General features: G+C 42.3%; 1 protein-coding gene across 2 annotated transcripts; it reads left to right on the top strand.

Annotated features, from left to right (window-relative positions):
- The first annotated feature begins 4,386 nt into the window (after positions 1-4,386).
- Positions 4,387-16,464, top strand: LOC101525243 (protein FAM170A-like). Of its 2 annotated transcripts, none has more exons than XM_058677437.1 (4): positions 4,387-4,564; positions 8,245-8,385; positions 9,949-10,089; positions 15,495-16,464. In XM_058677437.1, the coding sequence occupies exons 1-4, from the start codon at positions 4,495-4,497 to the stop codon at positions 16,214-16,216; spliced, it is 1,074 nt and encodes a 357-aa protein (XP_058533420.1). In that variant the 5' UTR covers positions 4,387-4,494; the 3' UTR covers positions 16,217-16,464. The 2 variants fall into 2 exon arrangements, with proteins under 2 accessions (XP_058533420.1, XP_058533419.1); XM_058677436.1 differs by having other exon boundaries at positions 8,245-8,415.
- The last annotated feature ends 5,156 nt before the right edge of the window (positions 16,465-21,620 follow it).

Here is a 21,620-nt window from a genome sequence, read left to right as displayed (position 1 = left end):
GAGGTAAAGGAAAGGAATGAGGAAATATTCATGTATTCTCAATACTGTAACTATAAACTACATTGACTATAGTGTTTATGCTAATATCACACAGTGAACTAATTTTGTATTTGTTCACCCACATGTGCAAGGGGAAATCAAGACATGCTGTGTTTGATTTCATCTGTGAGACAACCCAATTGGCTTTCTTTGACCATAAGCCTGTCCTGCAGACCAATAATTTACATGTAAGGAAATCAGAAGGAAGTAGTGAGAAAGATGTGTGTTTATGTAGAGAAACATACCCAAAAAAAACCTGACTGTTGACATGGACATGGACTTCATTCTCCTTTAACAACATGCTCTTCTGCCTCAGCTTTGTCATCTTGAAGATGGAGATGGCAGTATTGATCCTAATATTAAAATCCTATGGTGATACAATACAAACACTGTGTGTGGGTTTGTGTCTGAGTAGTAACACAGATAAAAGTTCAGAATGCTATGTCTGACACAAATGGTTTTTCCACATGTTTGCATTTTTGAGATGTTTATTTTGTGTTTAGCAGTTTGAGTATTTTGTTGCATGAGTTTTATTTTTAAGTTAATCCTGTTTTACACTTGCTAAGATTTTAGAAATAGTCCATATTCCCTCAAGTAAATACAAACTAACAAGGAGTTGAAAATGTACCATAGAGAAGTTCTGTATCTGAATATGATGGCACAATGCATATTTCAAAAGGTTGCAAAGCAGATTGAATTGGAAAGAATTATAAATAAGCTAACTTGATAAATTTAATGATTGCTGATTGCCAACTAGGAACTCTATTTTGCACTGGGGACAGAGTAGGAACCCCTGAAGAGATGGTTTTTGAGCAAAGGCTGGAAATAAGTGCTGGCAGAAACCAGGTTGGGAAAAGCACGATACAGCAGAAGGAACAGCAGGTGCTACAGCCCAGAGGTAGAGGTGGGTTGGCTTTTACAAGAACAGCAGGGACAAGATCGCAGACGATCTTGGACATGATAGTAGGACTTGAAGTTTTATTACAGCTATAAAGCAAAAGCATTGGATAGGTTATAAGGGCAAGGCACTGAATAGATGCAATAAAAGGCACTGGAGGGTTTTGAGCAAGAAATGCAATGATCTGATTCACATTTTATAAAAACAATTTGACCACCATATAACCTGGTGTATGTCAACTCATTCTTGTGAAAAGTGGAGGCATTATTTATCTCTGACATATCACTCCTATTCTAAAATAAACATATTTGGGATCAGTGTTGTGGCATCGCACATTAAGTCACTGTCTTTTGATATCAACATCCCATAAAGAAATACAGTTTGAGACTGGCTGCTTCCATGCTAGCTCCCTGCTAACACACCTGGGAAGGCAGAAGATGGCCCAAGGACTTGGGTTCCTGGCACCTACATCGGAGACCTGGATGGAGTTGTGAGCCCCCAGCTTCTGCCTGGCCCTGCCATCCATGTAGCAGACCCAGATATAGTTCCAAGCTCCTGGTTTTGACCTGGTCCGATTCTGGCCATTGCAGCCATGTAGGGAGTGAACTGGCAGACTGAAGATTCATTGTCTCCTTCTGTGTAACTCTGGCTTTGAAATTAATAAATCTGAACAAACTTTAAAGCTTTCTCTGTGATCCCAGTTTATGAAACCAAGCATACAAGTGGTCTTCATAAACTTCACAGGAAAATGTATAGATTTCAAAAGTCTTTGACAGAAAAGAAACCTTTACAATTACACACTCTACAAATATTTGGAAGTACTTTTGCATGACTTTCTTGAAGAGTCATTTATTTACTTACTTAATCTTGTTTGAAAAGTTGAATTACAAACACAGAGAGGACAGAAGCAGAGAGCTTCCATTCCCTGGTTCGCTCCCCAGACGGCCACAATGGCGGGAGGGAATGAAGTCAACGGCAGAATGAACCTGGGTGTGGGGCCAAAGCATGCCGGCTGTCTTTCACAGTTTCCCCAGGCATATTAGCAGCGAGCTCGATTGGACTAAACCAACCCCTAAATAGAATGTACTTCAGGTGAAGGCTTAATGCAGACTTCCAACTATTTGTGATAGTGTGAAACTATTATCATTAATGAAATATGCCAGAAAGTACCTTGCCATATGAGATATATGGTAGCATTCAAATATATACGTCACATATATGTTATATAATCTATTCTATAAAAGTTCATAGAAATAAAAGGTTAAGAGAATGATTCCATTACAAAAGAGGAAGCATTAGAGCTTAACATACATATTTGGTTTAACTGTGTTAAATATTTATGACTAGTTTGAAATAAAGGTGCAAAAAAATAGTAACCAGAGGATAAAATATTGTAAAAATAAGTGCCAAATTCTGTAACAAAGTAGTTACTGGCTTATCTCAGAGTAGGGGGTTAACAAACCAGCTGTTAGAAACCTAGTGCAGGGGGCCCAGCACTGTGGTAAATGACATGAAAACTTGGTGCTAGTGCCCAGCATCCAAAAGCCAAGGTCATCAATGGGTACAACCAGGTGCAAACAACTGGATAAAGGAGGTTCCAGAGCTGAAGCCCTGCTAACTGCCAGGGTTGAAAGCATAGACTCCAAGAGATGGCATAACTCCTGTTCTGGGTGGGAGACAGAAAGGAGTGCCCCCAGTGTGGCAGCCATGTACACAGCCCAGATGTTTCCAGAAGAAACAGATTCAGACTTGGAAAACCAAAGTGGAAGCTGAGAGCTCTGGTTTGAGAACATAACCTCTGAGATGGGCTGAGGATTGATAGCTAAGCGTGACCTCTACTCCCAGCTATGGTGAGATGATGTGGAGTGGTGGCTAAGAGGGAGTCACATTGTGAAGACACGTAAGACTTGCCAGCAGTAAGATAAACTCAGTAAATAAGTACAGGTGCATGAAATGGCTGCAAACCCACTACAACATACTCACATTTTTAAAATCTCACATCTCCTTGAAAACAGACATATAGCTACTTGCACATATTTTGGGAGTGCTATTTGACATCTCAGTACAAACATACAATGCACAGTGTCCAATCAAGGTAAATATACTTATTTCCAAATATTTTACTAGTGTTTGGATATGCTAAGTTAAACTGTACCATTAATAATATGTAATTATTTCCTATGAGACAGAGTGATGGCAAGGGAAAATCTCAAATTGAGATTTTCCATTCACTGGTTCGCCTCTCAAATGCCCTTAAGTCCAAGGGCAGGACAAGCTAAGAATAGGATTTGGGATTTATGTCCACGTCTCACAGATGGATTTCAGAAACCCAAGGATTTGGACCACCACTCTGGTTTCTCAGGTACATTAGCAGGAAGCTTGGCCAAAGTGAAGTGCATAGGTGTAGAACTGGCAATTGGATATGGTATGCTAGTTGTAAAACTAGTGGTTTGTCCTGCCCACAACACCAGCCTCCCTGCGCTCTTTTGCACTGCTATATCCTCACTACTCGGGTGATTTAGTAACATCGTATCCCTTAATGCATTACATAATTTCTTTTTAATGTAAGACATCAAATTAAAGTCTTGGCATCAAATGCAATACAAACAAAAGTTAATAATAGAACTTCCATGGTAATAAACACTCCAAGGATGTATGTTAGGACTCAGCAGGTTCTACCTCTTCTTGGGATAACTGCTTTTCCTATCTGCATGCCTGAAATCAATTCCTGCTTCTGCTTCAAATATTCTTTTCTTCTCCTCCTCCTCTTCCTTCTCCTCCTTCTCCTCCTTCTTGAGATTTCTTTTAAAGGCAGTGTTAGAGATCAACAAAGAGAGCCAAAGGGAAGATGGGAGGGTGGACCCGAGAGGTAGGGAGGGAGAGAGGCAACGAGAGTGGAGAGAGAAAATGGAATGAGAGGGACATCAAGCCAGGAGCCTGGAACCCTGTCAGGATCTCCCATGAAGGTAGGAGCCCAATAACTTGTCACCTCCTGTTGCTCTTCCAGGCACATGGGCAGAGAGCTGGCAGATACACCTGCTTTCTCAGAAGCACTCAATGAAGGCAGAAGATGACAGCTGAAGTACTTGTGTCCCTGCTCCCTCATGGATGTGACTCAACAGAATTTTGTTCCTACTCTTGGTATGGCCTCGCTCCATCCTTTCAAGGTGTTTGGAGACTGAACCAGGATCTCCCTTCCTGTTTGCCTTTCTCTGCATCACACACCATTTCAAGTAAAAAATAAATAAATAAATAAACTTGAAGAAAGCCCCTGGCAAGAGGATGTGTCGGTCCTGCACTCCTGAAGGAGTTTCTGAGTTCAGAACAGAGTGATGTCATCGACAGGTCATAAACACTGCAGAGGCCCTAGTGATGGGCTGTAATCTCTGAAACTCAGTGCTCAACTGGACACTCAAAAGGGTGGTGACTAACTGGAATGTGTCTTATGTGATCTGTTGCTCTTGAAGGTTCAAATCTCATTAATTGACTAACTCTTGGAGAGCAAAGATGCAAGGAGAAAAGCACCTGATTTAAATAATTCTCCAAGGAGTTGAACCATGAAGCGGAAACAAAAGACAAAACATCTGGAAGTCACATACTCTCCCCAAGCTGCAAAGATATCAAGAGGTGTGTCCTAGTATATCCTTTAGGTCTGGTGCGACCAGGCACTGCCTTCTATGAAGGAGGGAAGGAGGATTCTGGTGGGAACTGGGGAAAAAAGAGGAGAAATGAGGGAGAAAATTGTCCACAAAATTCTTAAGTGAAACTTCTTAAGTGATTATGTTCTTAAGTTCTTTACTGCCACTTTCTCCTTTCAGTGAAGAAAGTGTGACTCCCAGGGATGAAGGAAACATTTTAAAAAGTTTGAGAAGTTTGAAGATGTCTAGGCAGGGCTGAGTGCAGCCATAAAGAATGTATTCACTAAGCAGTAAAATCAATTGTTTTGGGCCGTGAGGATGTAAGTGTGGGGCCTGCTATTGGAATGTGAGAAACATATAGGACATGCAGTAACACTCGTAACACCATTTAGTCACAAAGATTAAATCAAAGAGATGGAGACGGGTCTTACTGGTAAAATGGTGAAGTTAGATGGGCACAGCTACCATGGAGTTTAACAGGAAACAAATAGCTCATAGGAGCTGAGGTCACTGTTCAGTCAGCAGAGGGGAAGGCAGCCAACCTCAACAATCCAACCATGGCTCATTCGCCTGATTAGAATCTGTCATTTCCACTGAAGTCTAAGGTTCTATGTACGGATGGTCCCCTACAGAGGATGCGAGTGAAGCTGCCTCCTTAACTTCAGTAAAATCAGCACACATCCAAACATGCTATTGAGTGTAGGCACTGAGGTGTGTAAGCTATAAAATCACACCTATTCACACCGGCACACACAGGGCACATACAGCACCCACAGAAAGGCACTAGTAACACAGAACATATTTCTGTGCTACCAGCTTTGACTCTCCAGAATGTTTTACTCCCCATATAACCTCGACTTAGGAATGAGGTCATGATAACCAAAACACAGTGAAGACACTTGTGTCTTACAAGAATATAGGTGATACATTTAAATCAACAGAGTAAATCTGTTCCTCATGATCTTTCAGAACCTAAGATTAGGAAAACAATGTAATTGTAACAGAAAGCTCTCAAAAGGGGAATATCAATATCCCAGGCAGATGGAAAATGAAACAGCAGGGTAGTGGATACAGGTTTGTAGGTCCATGCCAGGAAGGGGTACAGGTCACCCCCTAGTCAGCTCAGAACTCTCTAAGGGAGGTTGATGAATATGAAAGCTACACACAGATAGATAAAGGATTAGTGACGATCCTCACACTACTTACAAAGGCACATACTGCAACTCCAGTCTCCAATGACATACAGCAACAGACGGATAAACACATCTCCACAATTAGTGTTTCCAGTGGTAGGAAGCTCCTTGAAGATGGAGCCGTGTGTGTGCAATCTGCCACATTACAGACTTACTGCTTGTTTAAAAATGGATAAATACATATACAGCAAATGTGAATCCTGTCTCTTTTCTGTCCTTTCTCAGGAAACTCGAATTTGTACAAGGATGTTCTGCAGCAAAAACAAAATGTGCTGACCCCAACTTCAGGCCAGAAAACAGGGGATGCTGCTGCTGGCTCCTCAGACTATTTCTCCTGTGTCTCCTCTGAAGACAAGCTCACTGGGGCAGGAGGGAGAGATCATGGTACAGAAGCCAGCCAGCATGCAGGCACATACAGATGAACTGAGTGACTCTCCCAGGAGTACACTCAAGTTTATGCATTCCAGAAAAAAAAAAGAACATTCAAAGCACTCGTATTGGTTATCTTCTCTATGCTATAATATAATCTATGATGGAGCCAAACTTTATTAAGAGATCTGCCTCCTATCACTCCTGTGGTGATGGTTTTGCTGTAGCAGAATTCTGGGTGATGCGATCATCAAGTGGCAAATCACACATGGAGGTGCAAGTGGATTGTGTATTTCCCACTTCTTCTAAAGCCAGCCTGATTCACTCATGTGGGTTCCACCTGAATGACCCTATACAATCATCCTCCCCTATGGCCCTGTGCCTGTACTTCATAACTAGAATAAATGTCTACCCTCGCATTATCTCACAGTAGTAGTTACAATTAAACACAGGAAGAAGTTAAGAGATACCCCACAAATATTCAAACCATAGCACTGCTCTCCCATGGCTTCTGATGTGAGCAGCAGTGGAAGCCACGTGCTCCAGGAATAAAGCACCCGAGAAAACTGGAGCAAGCCCTGCAAGGTCAGTGGAATACCCGGTTTGCCTGGTAGTGGCACAGAGGCACTCGGGAACAGCAACTCAGAGGGAAGTAACACAGGATGCTCCACTTTCAAGGAATTACGAAAAATCTACTATCTGAAAACAGGGTCAAACCAGTAGTGTAATTATGACATGTGCTTGAGGCAGTGAACAGACGCCTGCTCAAGAGTGACACATCTTTGTAAGACCTTGTTTCATCAGTGTGATTTCATAGCCAACAGTCTCACTCATAACCCATTTGTAGATCCATCTCCCCTCCTATCTTTCACCTTCATCCCTTATCGACTTCCACAAGCATGAAGATTTTTGAAATTTTGTGTGCCTGCCAAAAGAGTAATGGTTACTCTTTTATAGTATCATGGATTCATTATCCCTGAATTGTTTTATCTTTCTATAAACAAAAGTGCACAGTACACACTTTGTATGAGATTTCTTTCGCTCATATTAGTGAAATTCATCCACATGGCACATGACTGTAGTCTGTTCTACCTCACATCTGCACATATATCATCTCATTAGTACAAATAATTTCCCTGTTTGGTAATGGATTCCTTTGAATTCATGTTGGTTTTTTTTTTTTTTTAGATTTGGAGTAAGACAGTATGTTTGGTGAATGGTGTTTTGATAAAGTGACATTTATTTGCTGAAAGCCTGACGGTTTCTCCAAACATTGACTAGTGAATTTAACATTTAAATAGTTAATCACATCATAAATCATAAATATTTACTATCTTTAAAAATTTAAAAAAAACACCATTAGTTTCATTTAAAGCTGTGAAACTCTAGCTGTAAGACACAAAATGTTAGCGTGAAAAATGCAGTGGAGGCAAACCGAGGTAACACTTAAGGCAAGGCTGGTGAACAGAAGGAGCCTAACAGGGCATGTTTCAAGGAGACACACAAGGAAATGTAACGCACCAATACTCAGCCCAAGTTAGAATTGTTCAAGACAAAATGTGCCTAGGGTGCGGGAGTGTGGGATCTTGGAGTACAATGAGGGCGAAGTAAGGATGTAGACGTATTTAGCTGAAAGTTCTCATGCCTCCAGGGATCTTTACAGTTTCATTTAGGGTTTCTGGCTTTCCTGCATACGAAATTCAGCCCTGGAAGCAAAGAACTGCAGTGAGACTATTGAAGTCTCATGTGAGCAGAGTCAGGAAACAAGTTTGGCAAAAATAATAGAGGTTGGTGGTTGTGTTCCCTCACAATTGTGACAGCATCAGCAACACAGCATCCGTGGAAGACCTGCAGTCCAACCCAAACAGATCAAGTGTAGTCAGGCTCCAACAGCCAAGCCTTAGACATGCATCTCTGCTCAGGCATGTTGTGAGTTCTAACAGGACTGGGACTATTTCCTTCGAGCTTATGAGTCATGTCTGTTTTCAGAGCTAAGGAAATGATATTAGACTATATGAGGGATGAAATTAACTAAATGATAAACTAATGAGAGAACTAAACTCCCAGTGCCCACTGATGACATTTGTTCCATTTTTTTTTTTTTCAGAAATATCAACCTTACAAAATTGTGCTCCACAAACTGGGCACCCTTTGGAGGAGAAGATCCTGGTGCCTACTGTGAAAGAGTTATCTTCTGAATCAGAATACTACTCCTGCCTCTCCACTTTGCACAAGCACTCTGCAGCCAGTAAGGGACAGGCAGGACGCTCAAGGAGAGGTAGGTCAGTGCAATAATAAGAAGCAGAGCAGACCTGTAGTTGCTAATTGTTCAAAGGTCCGCAAAGAATCACAATAATGGCAAAGAAAAAGAGCAATCACAATCAACAAGCATATGCTTAATAAGGACATGGAAAATAGACATACACATAATAGGAAAGAACACTGTAGGAAAACGAAAGAATCAATTCAGGCAAATAAAAAACACAGAGGCAATGGCAAGAACAAATTATAAACTAAGGCATTTGTAATTATGTGGCTGAATATAAATGGGCCTTGAGGATTTACTTATCAAAAATAATAATTCAGAACTGATAAAATAGGTATCATTGAGGTATTACACGTATGTAACATGGAAGATAGTAATTGGAATTTGAAGGACTTTATGCTTGTACTATGGTTCAAACCAACTCTAAAATCAGTGGAGAATTAAAAAGCTAGGACCTGCCCATATGGAAAAGGTTAATTCAAATTTAGTATATTTGTGTATGTCCTTTAGATATTGTTATATATTAGCACAAACTCAGTGATTTGAATCCAAACACATTCATTTTCTTACATTCTTTTCAAGTTGGAAATTTGAAATATTATTATGAGGCTAACAATCAAGGTACTGACAGGGCTGTTTTGTTTTGAGGATGCCACAGAAGAACACTCTGCCTTGAGGACTCTGCCTTGAGGACTCTGCCTTCTTGCATTCTTTGCGCTCTATGAAGTGTAACCCTTTTGTATTTCCAACAACCTTTGTCTTCTTCTACATCTACCTCTGCATCTGCCCCTCCTGCTTCCTTCTTATAAATCTCCCTGCAGTGATATTGAGGACCCAGCTACAGGATAATCTACCCCTCACAAAATCCTACATGTATGAGCATCTGCAAAGTGTATACTAGGAAACATTCTGAGGAGGCAGGACTTCAGATATGGGCATTTGGGTGGGGAGCACTACTCCACCTCTTACAACTCTCATGAAATATGCTACACATCTGAACAGAGATGCACAGCCAGGTACATGAATATTAACATCTCTCACATTGAATGTAATATTCATGGCAATGTAAGTTCAAGATGCATACTGCAAGCAGCTGCATAGAGTCTTCAGGTATGGAACTAAATATATCAAATACTTCTATTTTTGAAGTGGTGTTTCACAGTAGTGTTTCTTCATAAATTATTATACTTTTGGGATTGACAGCATTAGTGGATGAAATGCAGTGCAAACCAATGGATCCATCTGAATCCAGACTCCTACATCTAGGAATAGTACAAACGTCTATGTGCATGAGCATACTATGGGTTTTAAAAGGTTAGATATTTTTCCACCAAGCTGTGGATCATGTTTATTCTCTGAGCGCAGTATATTTTATTAAGAATATATGACAGATAATTTTTGATGGCCATACTACCTTGAATGCGTCTGATCTCAGAAGCTAAGAAGTGTTGGGCCTGATTAGTACTTGGGAGAATACATGACAGATTATCAAATGCATACAACAAACACCAAGTATATATCAACAAACTCTGCTCTGTTTTCTAGGAATTGAAGACTTACACAAATGTGCTCCACCATCTGGGTACTCTAAGGAGGAACAGACCCGGGTCCACGTGGCAAATGACACAACCTCTGAATCACAATACTACACCTGCTACTCCACTTTGTCCATGCCCATTTGCACTGGTAAGCGACAGGCAGGACCACCAAGGGTAGACAGATTGCTGCAGTGGTGGGCTGGGCAGAATTAGAGTCACTAAGCTGTTCAGAGGCATTCATAGACTCCCAAAGACCACAGCCAGAAAAGATGCAATGAAGACAGGCAACAGTCCCAATCAGCAAGAACATGATTTTTAAAAAGTCACTTTTTAAAAAATAAGAAATATAGAAAACACTAATGGACATATTTTATTAAAACATGTTCAACTGAACAAAGAAACAATAACAATCAAAGTTAAATTTTGAGCCTAACATGGGTAAATACGTTACTATATATGAACAGGGGTAGCTGATTTAAATAGAAAAATAAAAAAAACTACCTATTCACAAGCGACAGAACATTTAAATTAATTTACTAGATTACAACAACATTCAAGGTTGGAAAAAGTGCTATAAGCTCACTCTTTGCTCCAAGAGGAAAGCCACGGACTCAAAAACAACTCCAAACTCAGGAAAGTAGGCAAGCAGAGACTCTGAGAAGTTTAAATCCAGCTCAGTGTGTGTTCTTTTTTCCTCTTAACTGCGATTGCAAATTACCACAAATGTAGTGGCCTAAAGTAATGTGTATTCTTTCCCTTTCAGTTTGGGGTGCTGGTTAGAAATTCAAAACATCTTTTTTGGACCTAAAAATCAAGGAACCGTTGAGTTAGATTCTTCAGTGGGCTCCAGTGATAAATCATCTTGCCTCCCAAGGGCTTCTTGCACTCCTTGGTTTATGTTCCTTTGTCCAACCTCCTACCCCACTGTCACATCTCTTCTCTTGCCTTTATCATTCTCGCCTCCTTAACTCTCCTTGAGATTGCGTGTATTATTCACCAGTGTCACACAGGATGATCTCCCCATCACAAAATCCTTAATTTAATAACATCTGCAAAGTCCTTTTTAAAACATGAGGAGTATTTACTGGCTCTATGGTCTAAGATATAAACACATGGGCTGGGGGTCTTATGCAGTCTTCCACAAGCATCATGCAATATGCTAAACACAATGACATGCATCTTCAGGTAAAGGTATATTAAAATCTCTTATATCAACCACAGTTTATGTAAAGCCCTAAGTCCAAGCTTCCTGCATCCTAATCAGCTCTGTAAAACTTTGCAGTAAATACAGACTGTGTCAGCTTAACCATCCTAACAAAAAAAACTAATAACTATTAAATGTTAATGCTTTGCACTTTTGGCCATAAAAGAGACTGTAGTCTACATGAGCATCTGACACATAGTGAGAACTCAAGACTGAATAGCTTACAGGTGAGATGCAGTTTCTGAATTTCCCTCAAATAGAAATCTTGGCAATGTCAACAGATTACACACAGCCAGTCGGTATTTCACACAAAGACGACACAACCAAAGTAATCTCCTTTGAGAAAATGAAATTTTGCAATTGGAGAAGATTCAACAGGACATAAGGGAGTAGAGTAAAGGAGATGTAGGATGGCCTTACGATCTGGTCCACATGAGCGGTTAACAGCTCATGGACAGGTCACAGCCAGACTACAACAAGGACACACGGTCTTCTAGTTCTGAGAGGTACTCAAGTGCTTGAGGTGAGAATAATCTAAGATGGAAAACTGCCCACAATTCCATGGAAATGTGGGGGAAGATGGAGAAGTAATGAAATGACAGACTTGTCAGAGAAATAAGGGAAGACACATTCTGTCTGGAACTGAAAGATTGAGTTCTGTGGATTGCAATTTCAGTCAGGTCCTGGACAACCATAAAGGTATACACTGAAGTATAAAGTGAGCCTTCAGTGGTTTCTACACTTGTCTCCAGGAAGACGGCAAAGCTCTGACTTCTTGGTGAGTGGAGAAGGGCAGAGACATTAGACATTCAGGTACTTCCAAGCCCATCTCGCCCAGGTTGGCTCAGCTCCATTGCTCTAAAGTCCATCTCTGTATGTGTATGTGCTCCTTGGTTCTCCATTGTTACTTGCATTTTGTTATGTACATAGACACACAATTCATATGCTCACACATTGCATCTTCATTTCACAGCACATGCATCCCTCATATTTTCCCCCGAATACTACTTTCTTAGTGGAGGTTGCATCCTCTTGCAATTAATCTCATAAATAATCCCGCTCCTGTAGAACTCTGCATTGTGTAGTAACAATGAATGAAGCCATTACAATCTTATAACCCCATATGATGTTTCCAGTTCCTTAGTTCCTTCATAAAATCCCATAACCAAAGGGTTCCGATCCTTGTTTTTTTTATTCTTGCTCACATGGCCCATCTATTCAACTCTTTGCAAATCTGTAAAAAGTTATTCATATTCACAAACACCCTATTATATTCTAAATGCCATTGTGTAAATGATAACACTTCAATATCAAATGGCATACACAGTACAACATACATGGAAGATTAAGTACTTTCAAATGTATAAAACCAGGCTTAACTTTCACCTAATTATATCTTGCGCATGCTACTCTCACATACAATGGTGGTCTCAAGCCCTATACTCATTGCACAGAGGTTCCAAAATTCTGCCACACATATATACAGACTACAAATACATGAAATTATATTTATCCATCATGAGACACTAATTTTCTACAGATGAACCACACATACTCATTTCCTATCTCTATTCTCAACAGAAACACCAGTTACTGTATAGTGACCAAGAGACAAAATGGGTGAACTTGGTGGAGTAAAAGTTGGGTTATACATTAAATTGATGTTTTCAAAAAAAAGAGACTGAATGTGTTTATGAATTATTTCCTCAGGAATTAAAATGTGCGTGTTTATTCATGCCCATGAATTCATGAATTCAAAGGTATAGTTCTCTCTACCAGAAAAATGGATTGAGAATTTAAAAAAAAATCAGTAGTTGTCATAACATTTAAATCCATGGGGGAGGCAAAGTTTATTTTAAAACTTCACAAAATCTTTTTTGCCAAAACAAACAAACCATCACCGCCAACAACAACAAAAACCCACTAGTAATGCACCTGCAATAAGGCAGCAGCTTCCGGATTGCTGAACAGGGGAAACATTAGTCAAGGCCACTTGTGGATAAAGGTCATGCCATTGACCTTGTTGGTGAAGAGTAAACCAGAACTGGGAGAGAATCATGGCCTATGCAACATGTCCAACCTGCAGCAGGTCCCAGAGATACAACGGAACCTCCTAAGTAAGATCAGAACTCACTGGTTATCACAAGGCTTGAGGTCTGCAGAGTTTTGAAAGCAGACATCCCGGGAGCAGAATGGACAGAGTTATACCATACATACTTCAATGTCTGTGTGACTATGAAGATCAAGAACTGATAGTTTTATCTGTCTACCTTCCTACCTATCATGTATCTACACTGCATCCTTCTTTCCCTTATATGCATGCAAATGAACGTATCTAATTACAATAAAAACTGTACGCAGCAGGCTCACTTGCACCATGCATGAGGAAAACTGAGCAATTAAATGATAGGATCTCTCTTCAATGACTACACTCTGATTTTTATGCAAAAATTTTTGTTTCCAAGATTCTCAATGTATCTCCCAAAGTATGACGTCCTACTGACATCACCAGGAATGTAATGTTAATAACTGTTGTTTACTTATAGTTGGGAATTTTAAAATATGAAGCAATCTAATTCCTGTGAGAGAAGGCCCAGCGCATTGTCACAACGCCCCAAATGAAATATCCACTCCATTGCTCATCTTTGTTAGACACAACACCCAGATGATCCCTGACTATATTTTTTGTCCATTTTTTTTTCATTTTATTTCCTAGAATTGCAGAAATCTCAAGTAGAAGCTTCTGAGACATGCGGCAGGCTGGTCCCAGTCTGCATCCAGGCAGCAGGAGAGAAAAGTGCCACCTCAGAATATTTCTCCTGTGTTTCGTCTCCAAGCAAACATGTTCTTGTTGAAAAAACTGGTAAGGCAGATACAAAGGTGACCTCTGAAACTGCACCAGACGTGCAGCTGGGCTGTGCTGTCCAATTCCTGCTTACCTGCCTGCCCTCAAAGACAAGAAAGCAATTCAGGGTGGAGGGATTCAGAAGAACAGAGAAGCACAGCAGGGATTGTATCTCCAAGCACAGGTCACAGAAGCCTAGCACAGCTGTGGGTAAGGCTCTGGACGGGGCTGACATGCATGGAAACCTGATCAGAACATCTCAGGCAGCCTGACAGTCACGCATACTCACACGCTTTCATTTCACTCACACTTATCCATGTCACGCCTCACTCATCTTCCCCATTCTCCACTAACAGTACAGTTTTTCCTTAACCCCTCATTCCTGTACCTGGTCCCTCAGAGCTAGATCTTTCCTAACTGTTTTACAACTATTTTACATTCCCTCATACAGACAATGTATTGAAGCTCTAGTCCTAGAGTCATCTTAGGAGACTACCTCTTTGGTGCCGTGCTATGACTACTGTCTGTGACACTGGCACCCTTTATCAACACAGCTTCGAGTCCTGGCTGCTTCACTTTCTTTTTTTTCAAGATTTATTAATATTTTTATTGGAAAGGCAGCTTTACACAAGGGAGACAGAGAGAAAGACCTTTATAACAATGGTTCACTTCCCAAGTGGCCGCAATGGCCAGAGCTAGGCTGAGCTGAAACTAGGAGCCAGGAGCTTCTTCCAGGTCTCCAACATGGGTGTTGGGTCCCAGGGCTTTGGATCATCCTTTACTGCTTTCCCAGGTCACAAGCAAGGAGCTAGATTTAAAAAAAAAATGGAGCATCCATGATATGAACAGACACCCACATGGGATCCCAGTGTGTGCAAGTTGAGGATGTAGCCACTGAGCCATCGTACCAGGCCCCTGGCTGCTTCACTTTCAAATTTGGTCTCTGCTATAGCACCTGGGAAAGCAGTAGAAGATGGCCCAAGAATTTGTGACCCTTCCACCCACATGGAAAATGGATGGAATTCCAGTCTCTTGGCTTCAGCCTGGCCCAGCCGTGGCCATTGCAGTCATTTTGGAGTGATGAAAACACTCCTCCACATCCCCCCAATTCAGAGAGAGAGAGAGAGAGAAAAAGTCTTTTCCTTTTTCTCTGAAGCCCTGTCTTTCAAGAATATATTTTTAAAAAATGAAACCCTTTGGCTCTCATTCTGAGAGCTGTACTCTTCCACATGTATTGTTATACCAGGGGACACGCACACACACACCATCTCCTCTAATTAGCATCAGAAGTATTACCGTCTAGGTACCAGAACACACATATACTTGCACCAGACCCACCCCACACTCACTTTTTACGTACAAGAGATAACAAGTATACATCTCCCATGACACCCACCACATACAGAACCCTGACACATCAGGTACTCCGTCTCCCTAGCAGGGATATTCTTGGGACCATTCTGAATACCTTATTGCAACTTATCCAGGAAATTCTCTTTCCTAGGAATCCACCAATTGCAACAAGAAGGCCTTTGTCTTCCATCCTCAGAGATGCCCCGACCCCAAGATCTGGAGGAACACGAGAGCCCTACCCCTTCCCCTTATCATCATATATGCTTCCATTTCCATTTAGCCAATGAACCTTGTACCCCAGAAGCACACAGGAGAAAGGAGAGGGATATGAAGGTTTACTACATGCACGTCCACAGAAAAAGAGGGGTGGCTGTCGTAGGGGATACAGAGGAGGAATCAGAGACTCCCCCAAAGAAGAGAAAGGTTGAGGAAATGACGTTTCCAGGGAAGCTCCCTGTGGAAGACAACCTTTCCTATGTGTCTACAGGGGACCTCCTTACTGAGGGTGAGTCCAGCTGGGACCTGGAAGACCAAGAGGCTGGGGACGAGGCTTCCGGGCTCGCAGAGGGTCAAGCTCTGCTGGAGAGACCCAGGGCCAGAACGCCCGAGTGGCTGGTGGCACCTGAGCATGGCTTCAAGTGCTTGGGCTGCTGCAGAGTCTTCGCCAGCCTGGAGCTCCTGCAGAAACATGTGCAGCACGGCCTCGAGGAAGGCTTTAGCTGCCTTGCGTTTCATCTTGCTTTCGCCTGGCTGAAAAGCAAAAGGAATACGAGAGACAAGGCAGGGAGGAGGAGAAGGAAGAAAACCAGGAAGAGGTACTCTGACTATAAGAAGCAAAAAGGTTTTGAGGTGAGGAATTCTCCACCTAAATAAATCGGCTCTATTAGTCCCTGAAAAAGAGGAAGGGTGCAGCCATTTTTTTAATTGGAAAGGCAGTATAATACACACATGAAAGAGTCTAAAAATCCCAAAACCTATCCATGATGCTGCTGACTTTGTTGGGTCCTTCTCCCCTTGAGCACTGACCATGCTGTGCACTTCATTATAATGTAATTTAGAATCAAAGTCAGAACAGGTATTTCCCCTTCAGCCAGAAATAAAGTGTTCAAATGTTAACCTGGGGGAAAAAAAGTGTCACACATATGCTAGAGTATGTGAATGGCTGCAAACATGGCCAGAACACTATATTTTATAGTGCAACTTAAAGGTCAGGCCATTAGGGCAGTTTCATCTGAATAAATATGTGGGGTTTGTAGAAAAATATATTGTGGATATTATTTGAAAACCCTAAGGCAGTACTTAAAAACAATTTTACCCTTGATATGTTAAGAGCTAACAGGGGCCCGGCGGCGTGGCCTAGCGGCTAAATTCCTCGCCTTGAAAGCCCTGGGATCCCATATGGGCGCCGGTTCTAATCCTGGCAGCTCCACTTCCCATCCAGCTCCCTGCTTGTGGCCTGGGAAAGCAGTCGAGGACGGCCCAATGTCTTGGGACCCTGCACCCACGTGGGAGACCCGGAAGAGGTTCCAGGTTCCCGGCATCGGATCGGCGCGCATCAGCCCATTGTGGCTCACTTGGGGAGTGAATCATCGGACGGAAGATCTTCCTCTCTGTCTCTCCTCCTCTGTGTATATCTGGCTGTAATAAAAAAATGAATAAATCTTAAAAAAAAAAAGAGCTAACAGGAACACATATGCACCTTCGAGAACATTTGCAACATAATTCATAGCCAAGTAGATGAAGCCCTTGTTGGATATCTTGCTGTGCTGCCAAATCAACTGAAAATGTAAATACCTACTAAGCCTTAAATGTTATTCTCAGGGCCAATCAACCCAGTAAAGTAGCTTAAAATGTTATTCTCAGGGCCAATCAACCCAGTAAAGTAGCTTAACTTCTTTTTATGGGACTAGCTGGTCATCAACACATAGTAGAAATACGTGTTATTTTGTGTAAGCAGAGTGACATAAATGTGATTAAATACAGACAGAAATATAGACTTCATTCTCACTACAAAAAGTCCAAGTGGCGCTGCATCTTACCAACAGTCACTGAAATAAGGGCTGGGCCTTGGGCATACTACACTACATTGTAGCTTAGGCCAGGAGAAGATTTCATCTCCAGCAGCCTGTCAGTTTACTAATCATTCAAGAAATGTCTAAAGAAGAATCTCACATCACTTAAAGATACATAATCATCTTTAAATGTATCATACCTTTCCCCATGTAATGAGGACTACAGATATCAAAGTGTATCTATTACGGAATGAGCCCACTATTTTTCTGGTCCTCTTCATTTCAAAGTCACAAATAACAAACATGGTTATTTAGGTGGAACTTATATCTTAACCTCCTCCACGTTTGTAAGAAACTGGGACTTTTTTTTTTAGATAACAGCTGGATTGTTCTGGGGGGACAGTTACCATGGTAACGATTATAATAACTAAAAGTAAAGTAACTACCCTGACAATCAAGCATTGATTACTCGTTTTGAAGAAAAATAATAAAAGGCAAAGACTAAGGCTGTCCTCTATGTTTTTAGCAGTTTCATTTGCTCACCGGAGTAAGGCAGTCCTCTCTCCCCTTGATGGTATCTGCATGGCTGCTACCCTGCTTCTCCAACAAGTGCCATGAAAACAAAGCTTAGACAGTAATACCCCAGCCACAGGCAACTACCTGGGATGCCTTGAACCTAGGCAAGTACTACACTGCTGGGAGAAAAGTAGCCAATTGCTGGTGGGCAAACTGAGCCTGGTCAATGCCAACTCCATGTTATCTATGCCAGTGTGCCAGCAGAGTAGCCTATTGTTTTTTAAGATACATGGGGAAGGCAGGGAATACCAAGTCAGGACATGCCTCCCCAGCTCCCAGGCACATGCCCGGGGTCTGCAGATTGCCTGGGGAAGGGAGCTGGAGCTGTAATGGAGTGGAGGCCACAGAGGGCATGTTTAACAGGCGGAGAAATGCTTCCACAGAATGGGCCACTGCACTTGGTGGTTTCGGGGTGGGGGAAACTGGAGGGCATGTCTGGGTCAGGCCAAGCTACCCATCCATGTGGGAAACCAAGGCTGGGCTAAGTTACAGTGCCCACCACCCACAGGTGCAAAAAAGCTAGTTGCAGTGTATGCCTGGCTGGGCAAGGCCACATTAACCACTGGTGAATGTCAGGGCAGGGGTTGACCATGTTAGTCTGGCCCATAGCACCCACCACAATGTAACAGAACCGGATCTGGGGGCAGATTCTGTAGGGGGTTTATGGGCATAAATCTCTGGGACTGTACAACATGCTAGTTTACACAAGAGCTGGTGGTAGTACTGGGCTGAGCTAGGATAGACCGTAAAATCCACGGACATTTGTGGAATCAGAGCTAGGAGGCAGGGCTGGACTATCAGGCTAGACAGGGTCTGGCCACAGCACCGACGAGGTCACACCCCACGTAAGTTTCTTGGGAGATTCCCCTACTAGATCGCCGGACTCAAATCCTGGCCGAGGGGAAAAAATCACAAGATATACAATCCAATCTTGGTGTGCCTGTACTGAGACTGACCTCATCAGTTGCTGATGCCTGTGCAGTGGGCAGCAGGCCAACATGCACACCGAGGACATGACAGCCAACTCGTCTAGGGCAGAAGAACATGCTGAGTGCCTCTTCAGAGGACGGAAAGTAGAACAGGCTGGACAACTCTCCTGAACAAACTTGGAGCAAGAGTCTGGATCGGTGGATGCACTAAGGTGGACTTAGCTGACAGAATTTGTGAAAATTTTCTCAATCCTGGTGCAACAAAGCCAACAATATCTCAGAATGATCAAAACACTCAACTAACACCTTTGTGCGCAACCTGGTGGATTAACTAGGTAATTCCTCACTTTGTAAGTGTCCAGATCCCTTGTGGGAGCCAGTTTTCGTTCCAGCTGCTCCACTTCCCATCCAGCTCCCTGCTTGTGGCCTGGGAAAGCAGTGGAGGATGGCCCAAAGCATTGGGACTCTGCACCCATGTGGGAGACCTGAAGAAGCTCCTGGCTTCAGATTGACTCAGCTCTGACCACTGCAGCCACTTGGAGAGTGAACTTGCTGATGGAAGATCTTTTCCTCTGTCTCTCCTCTCTGTAAAACTGATCTGACTTTCTAATTTAAAAAAAATCTTTGGAACATTGTCTCCCACATCAGTCTCTAAGGCCTCATAATGACTGTATCCTATCCCTGGATGCTGATGTAGTTTGACAGCAAGGTCCGCCCCCTCCCTTTCTACACTATAGACAAAGGACAAAAATTAAAAAAAAAATCAAAAAAAGAAGGAACTGAAACATCTGTTCCACCCACCTTCCCCCAACCCTTCCCACCCTAACTGTAGGGGGTATATTCCTCTCAACTATGTGAACGATATTTTTTTAAAGAAACTGTTACATTACAGTCTTCAGCTCAGTCTCACCATGGCCCCTTAACCTAGAGACGAGGAGAAAGCAACATGTAATGTGAAGGATATTCCTGTCACAGAGGAAGGGCAGAACAGGTCGACCTTTCAATTTGTGGAGTGTAACAAAGGAAAGAGGAGGGTGCGGGAGGGCAGAAGGTCAGCTACTGTGTTTCCTCCTCTCCCCATCCTGGTCACACAGTGTGCTGTCTAACCACCCAGCCTGTGTGGATTGTCGTAGCTGGACTCTGACTGGAAACTTTCTGAAGGTACAGGGATGGGTCTGATTGGAAGCTGCTTTTTTGTGTTTCCTATGTCAATCATTCCCTCTGGGATTACCATATACCAGTGCTGTGAAAATTTTCTGAAAGTACGTGAAATATTTAGCAGAGAGCTTGCCTCAGAGTATGCTTTTCTGGGTTTCTTCAAAGTGCTCAGTGAAAATAAGGCTTACAAAGCAACTATCTGTGGAATTTATAAAACTCTGCACCAAAATAAATATCTTTTAACTCTATTTTGCACAAAAAATTTGAAGTATTATTTTTCATCCACCCCATCACCAGCATTATTGGTAGTATCGTTGATAACCTGGTACTGTGGCTCATCAGAGCAGATATGACCCAAAATCCGACGCTAACACAAGCCCTCAGTTCATGCAGCAGCCAGCTCAACAACCATGTCTCACCCTGGCGGTACTTGAGCAAAGAGGATCCCGATAAACACATCAACGCCATGTCTATGCTGCCTTCTTTACCATACGTCACAGATTTCCTATGCCACTGACCCGGGAGCAGGCTTCCACGGTCATTCATGCAATGGCGCTGGGTAACTCTTCAGTTTGGAAGCCGAGTGAAACAGATATCCGAAACATTTGCTCTCACTAGATTGGTCATTGAAGACCTTCTTGGCCTCATTTGCTTTGGACTATTTTGTCTGGTAGAATTGTGGTGAATCCTGTTTTCTTTTAGCTATGTAGTCAGGGAATATTCTACTCTGTCAGTCTATCATTTGATTGACCTTGTCACTATTGTGTATTCCACTCTTTATTATGAATGAAATGCTGGTAGATGTGTCCAGTAATCCCGGCACTGGTAACATTTTGAATCAGGTAACTCCTTGGGTGGAGTGGGGAGAGTAATGACTCTGTCTTCGGTGTTACACGATGCTTAGAGTCTCTATCCACTAGACCTCCGTAGACTCTCTCTTAGCAAACCCAGTCACAGCAATCACAGATACATCCAGATACTACCAAATGTGTCCTGCAGACACAACCTAGACTGGCTGACAATCTCTGTTCTGACATCACTAGTGTTCTATCCTAGGCAACCAAGACTTGTATTTAGTTGAGTTTCTTCCCTCAAATCTTTAAATCCATCTAAACAAATTCCTCAAAACTTCACATTTTAGGAAGGACATATGCTCCCGTGACGGTCAGAGTTCCGGGCTGTAGTTACCACACCCCAAAATGCCGAGACTGATAATTATTTCAGTGCCTACCTCTGGCAATTTAACAGCAGCAAAAAATATGGCAACATCTTTTCCACTATACAGAGCCTGTTACTATCCTCATTAATGATGAAATCACAAGTCTGTTTATTTGCTATCTTTCAGGCCACAAGTCCACCTGTTACTGTAACAATTACACAACTTTTCTCTCAGCAAACTCCTCAAAACTTTCTTGTAAACATAATCTAGGGCCCAGCGTGGTAATCTAGTGACTGAAATCCTTGCCTTGCACACGCTAGCTCCCTGCTTGTGGCCTGGGAAAAGTCAAGGATGGTCCAAAGCCTTGGGATCTTGCAGACCCTTGGGAGAACTGGAAGAGGCTTTGGGCTCCTGGCCCCCGGTTTTGGATCGCTGTAGCTCAG

The sequence above is a fragment of the Ochotona princeps genome, chromosome 19 (assembly GCF_030435755.1).
Source record: "Ochotona princeps isolate mOchPri1 chromosome 19, mOchPri1.hap1, whole genome shotgun sequence".
NCBI classification, from domain to species: Eukaryota; Metazoa; Chordata; class Mammalia; order Lagomorpha; family Ochotonidae; genus Ochotona; species Ochotona princeps.
Note: the sequence above shows the minus strand (reverse complement) of the source record. Positions and strands in the feature narration are given on the sequence as shown.

Bases quoted from the DNA above. Each gene is read 5' to 3' on its own strand.
- LOC101525243 (XM_058677436.1), top strand. From the start codon at position 4,495: ATGAAGCGGAAACAAAAGACAAAACATCTGGAAGTCACATACTCTCCC. The intron at 4,565-8,244 runs GTGTGTCCTAGT...TTTTTTTTTCAG, and splicing joins AGCTGCAAAGATATCAAGAG to AAATATCAACCTTACAAAAT. The intron at 8,416-9,948 runs GTAGGTCAGTGC...TCTGTTTTCTAG, and splicing joins GGCAGGACGCTCAAGGAGAG to GAATTGAAGACTTACACAAA.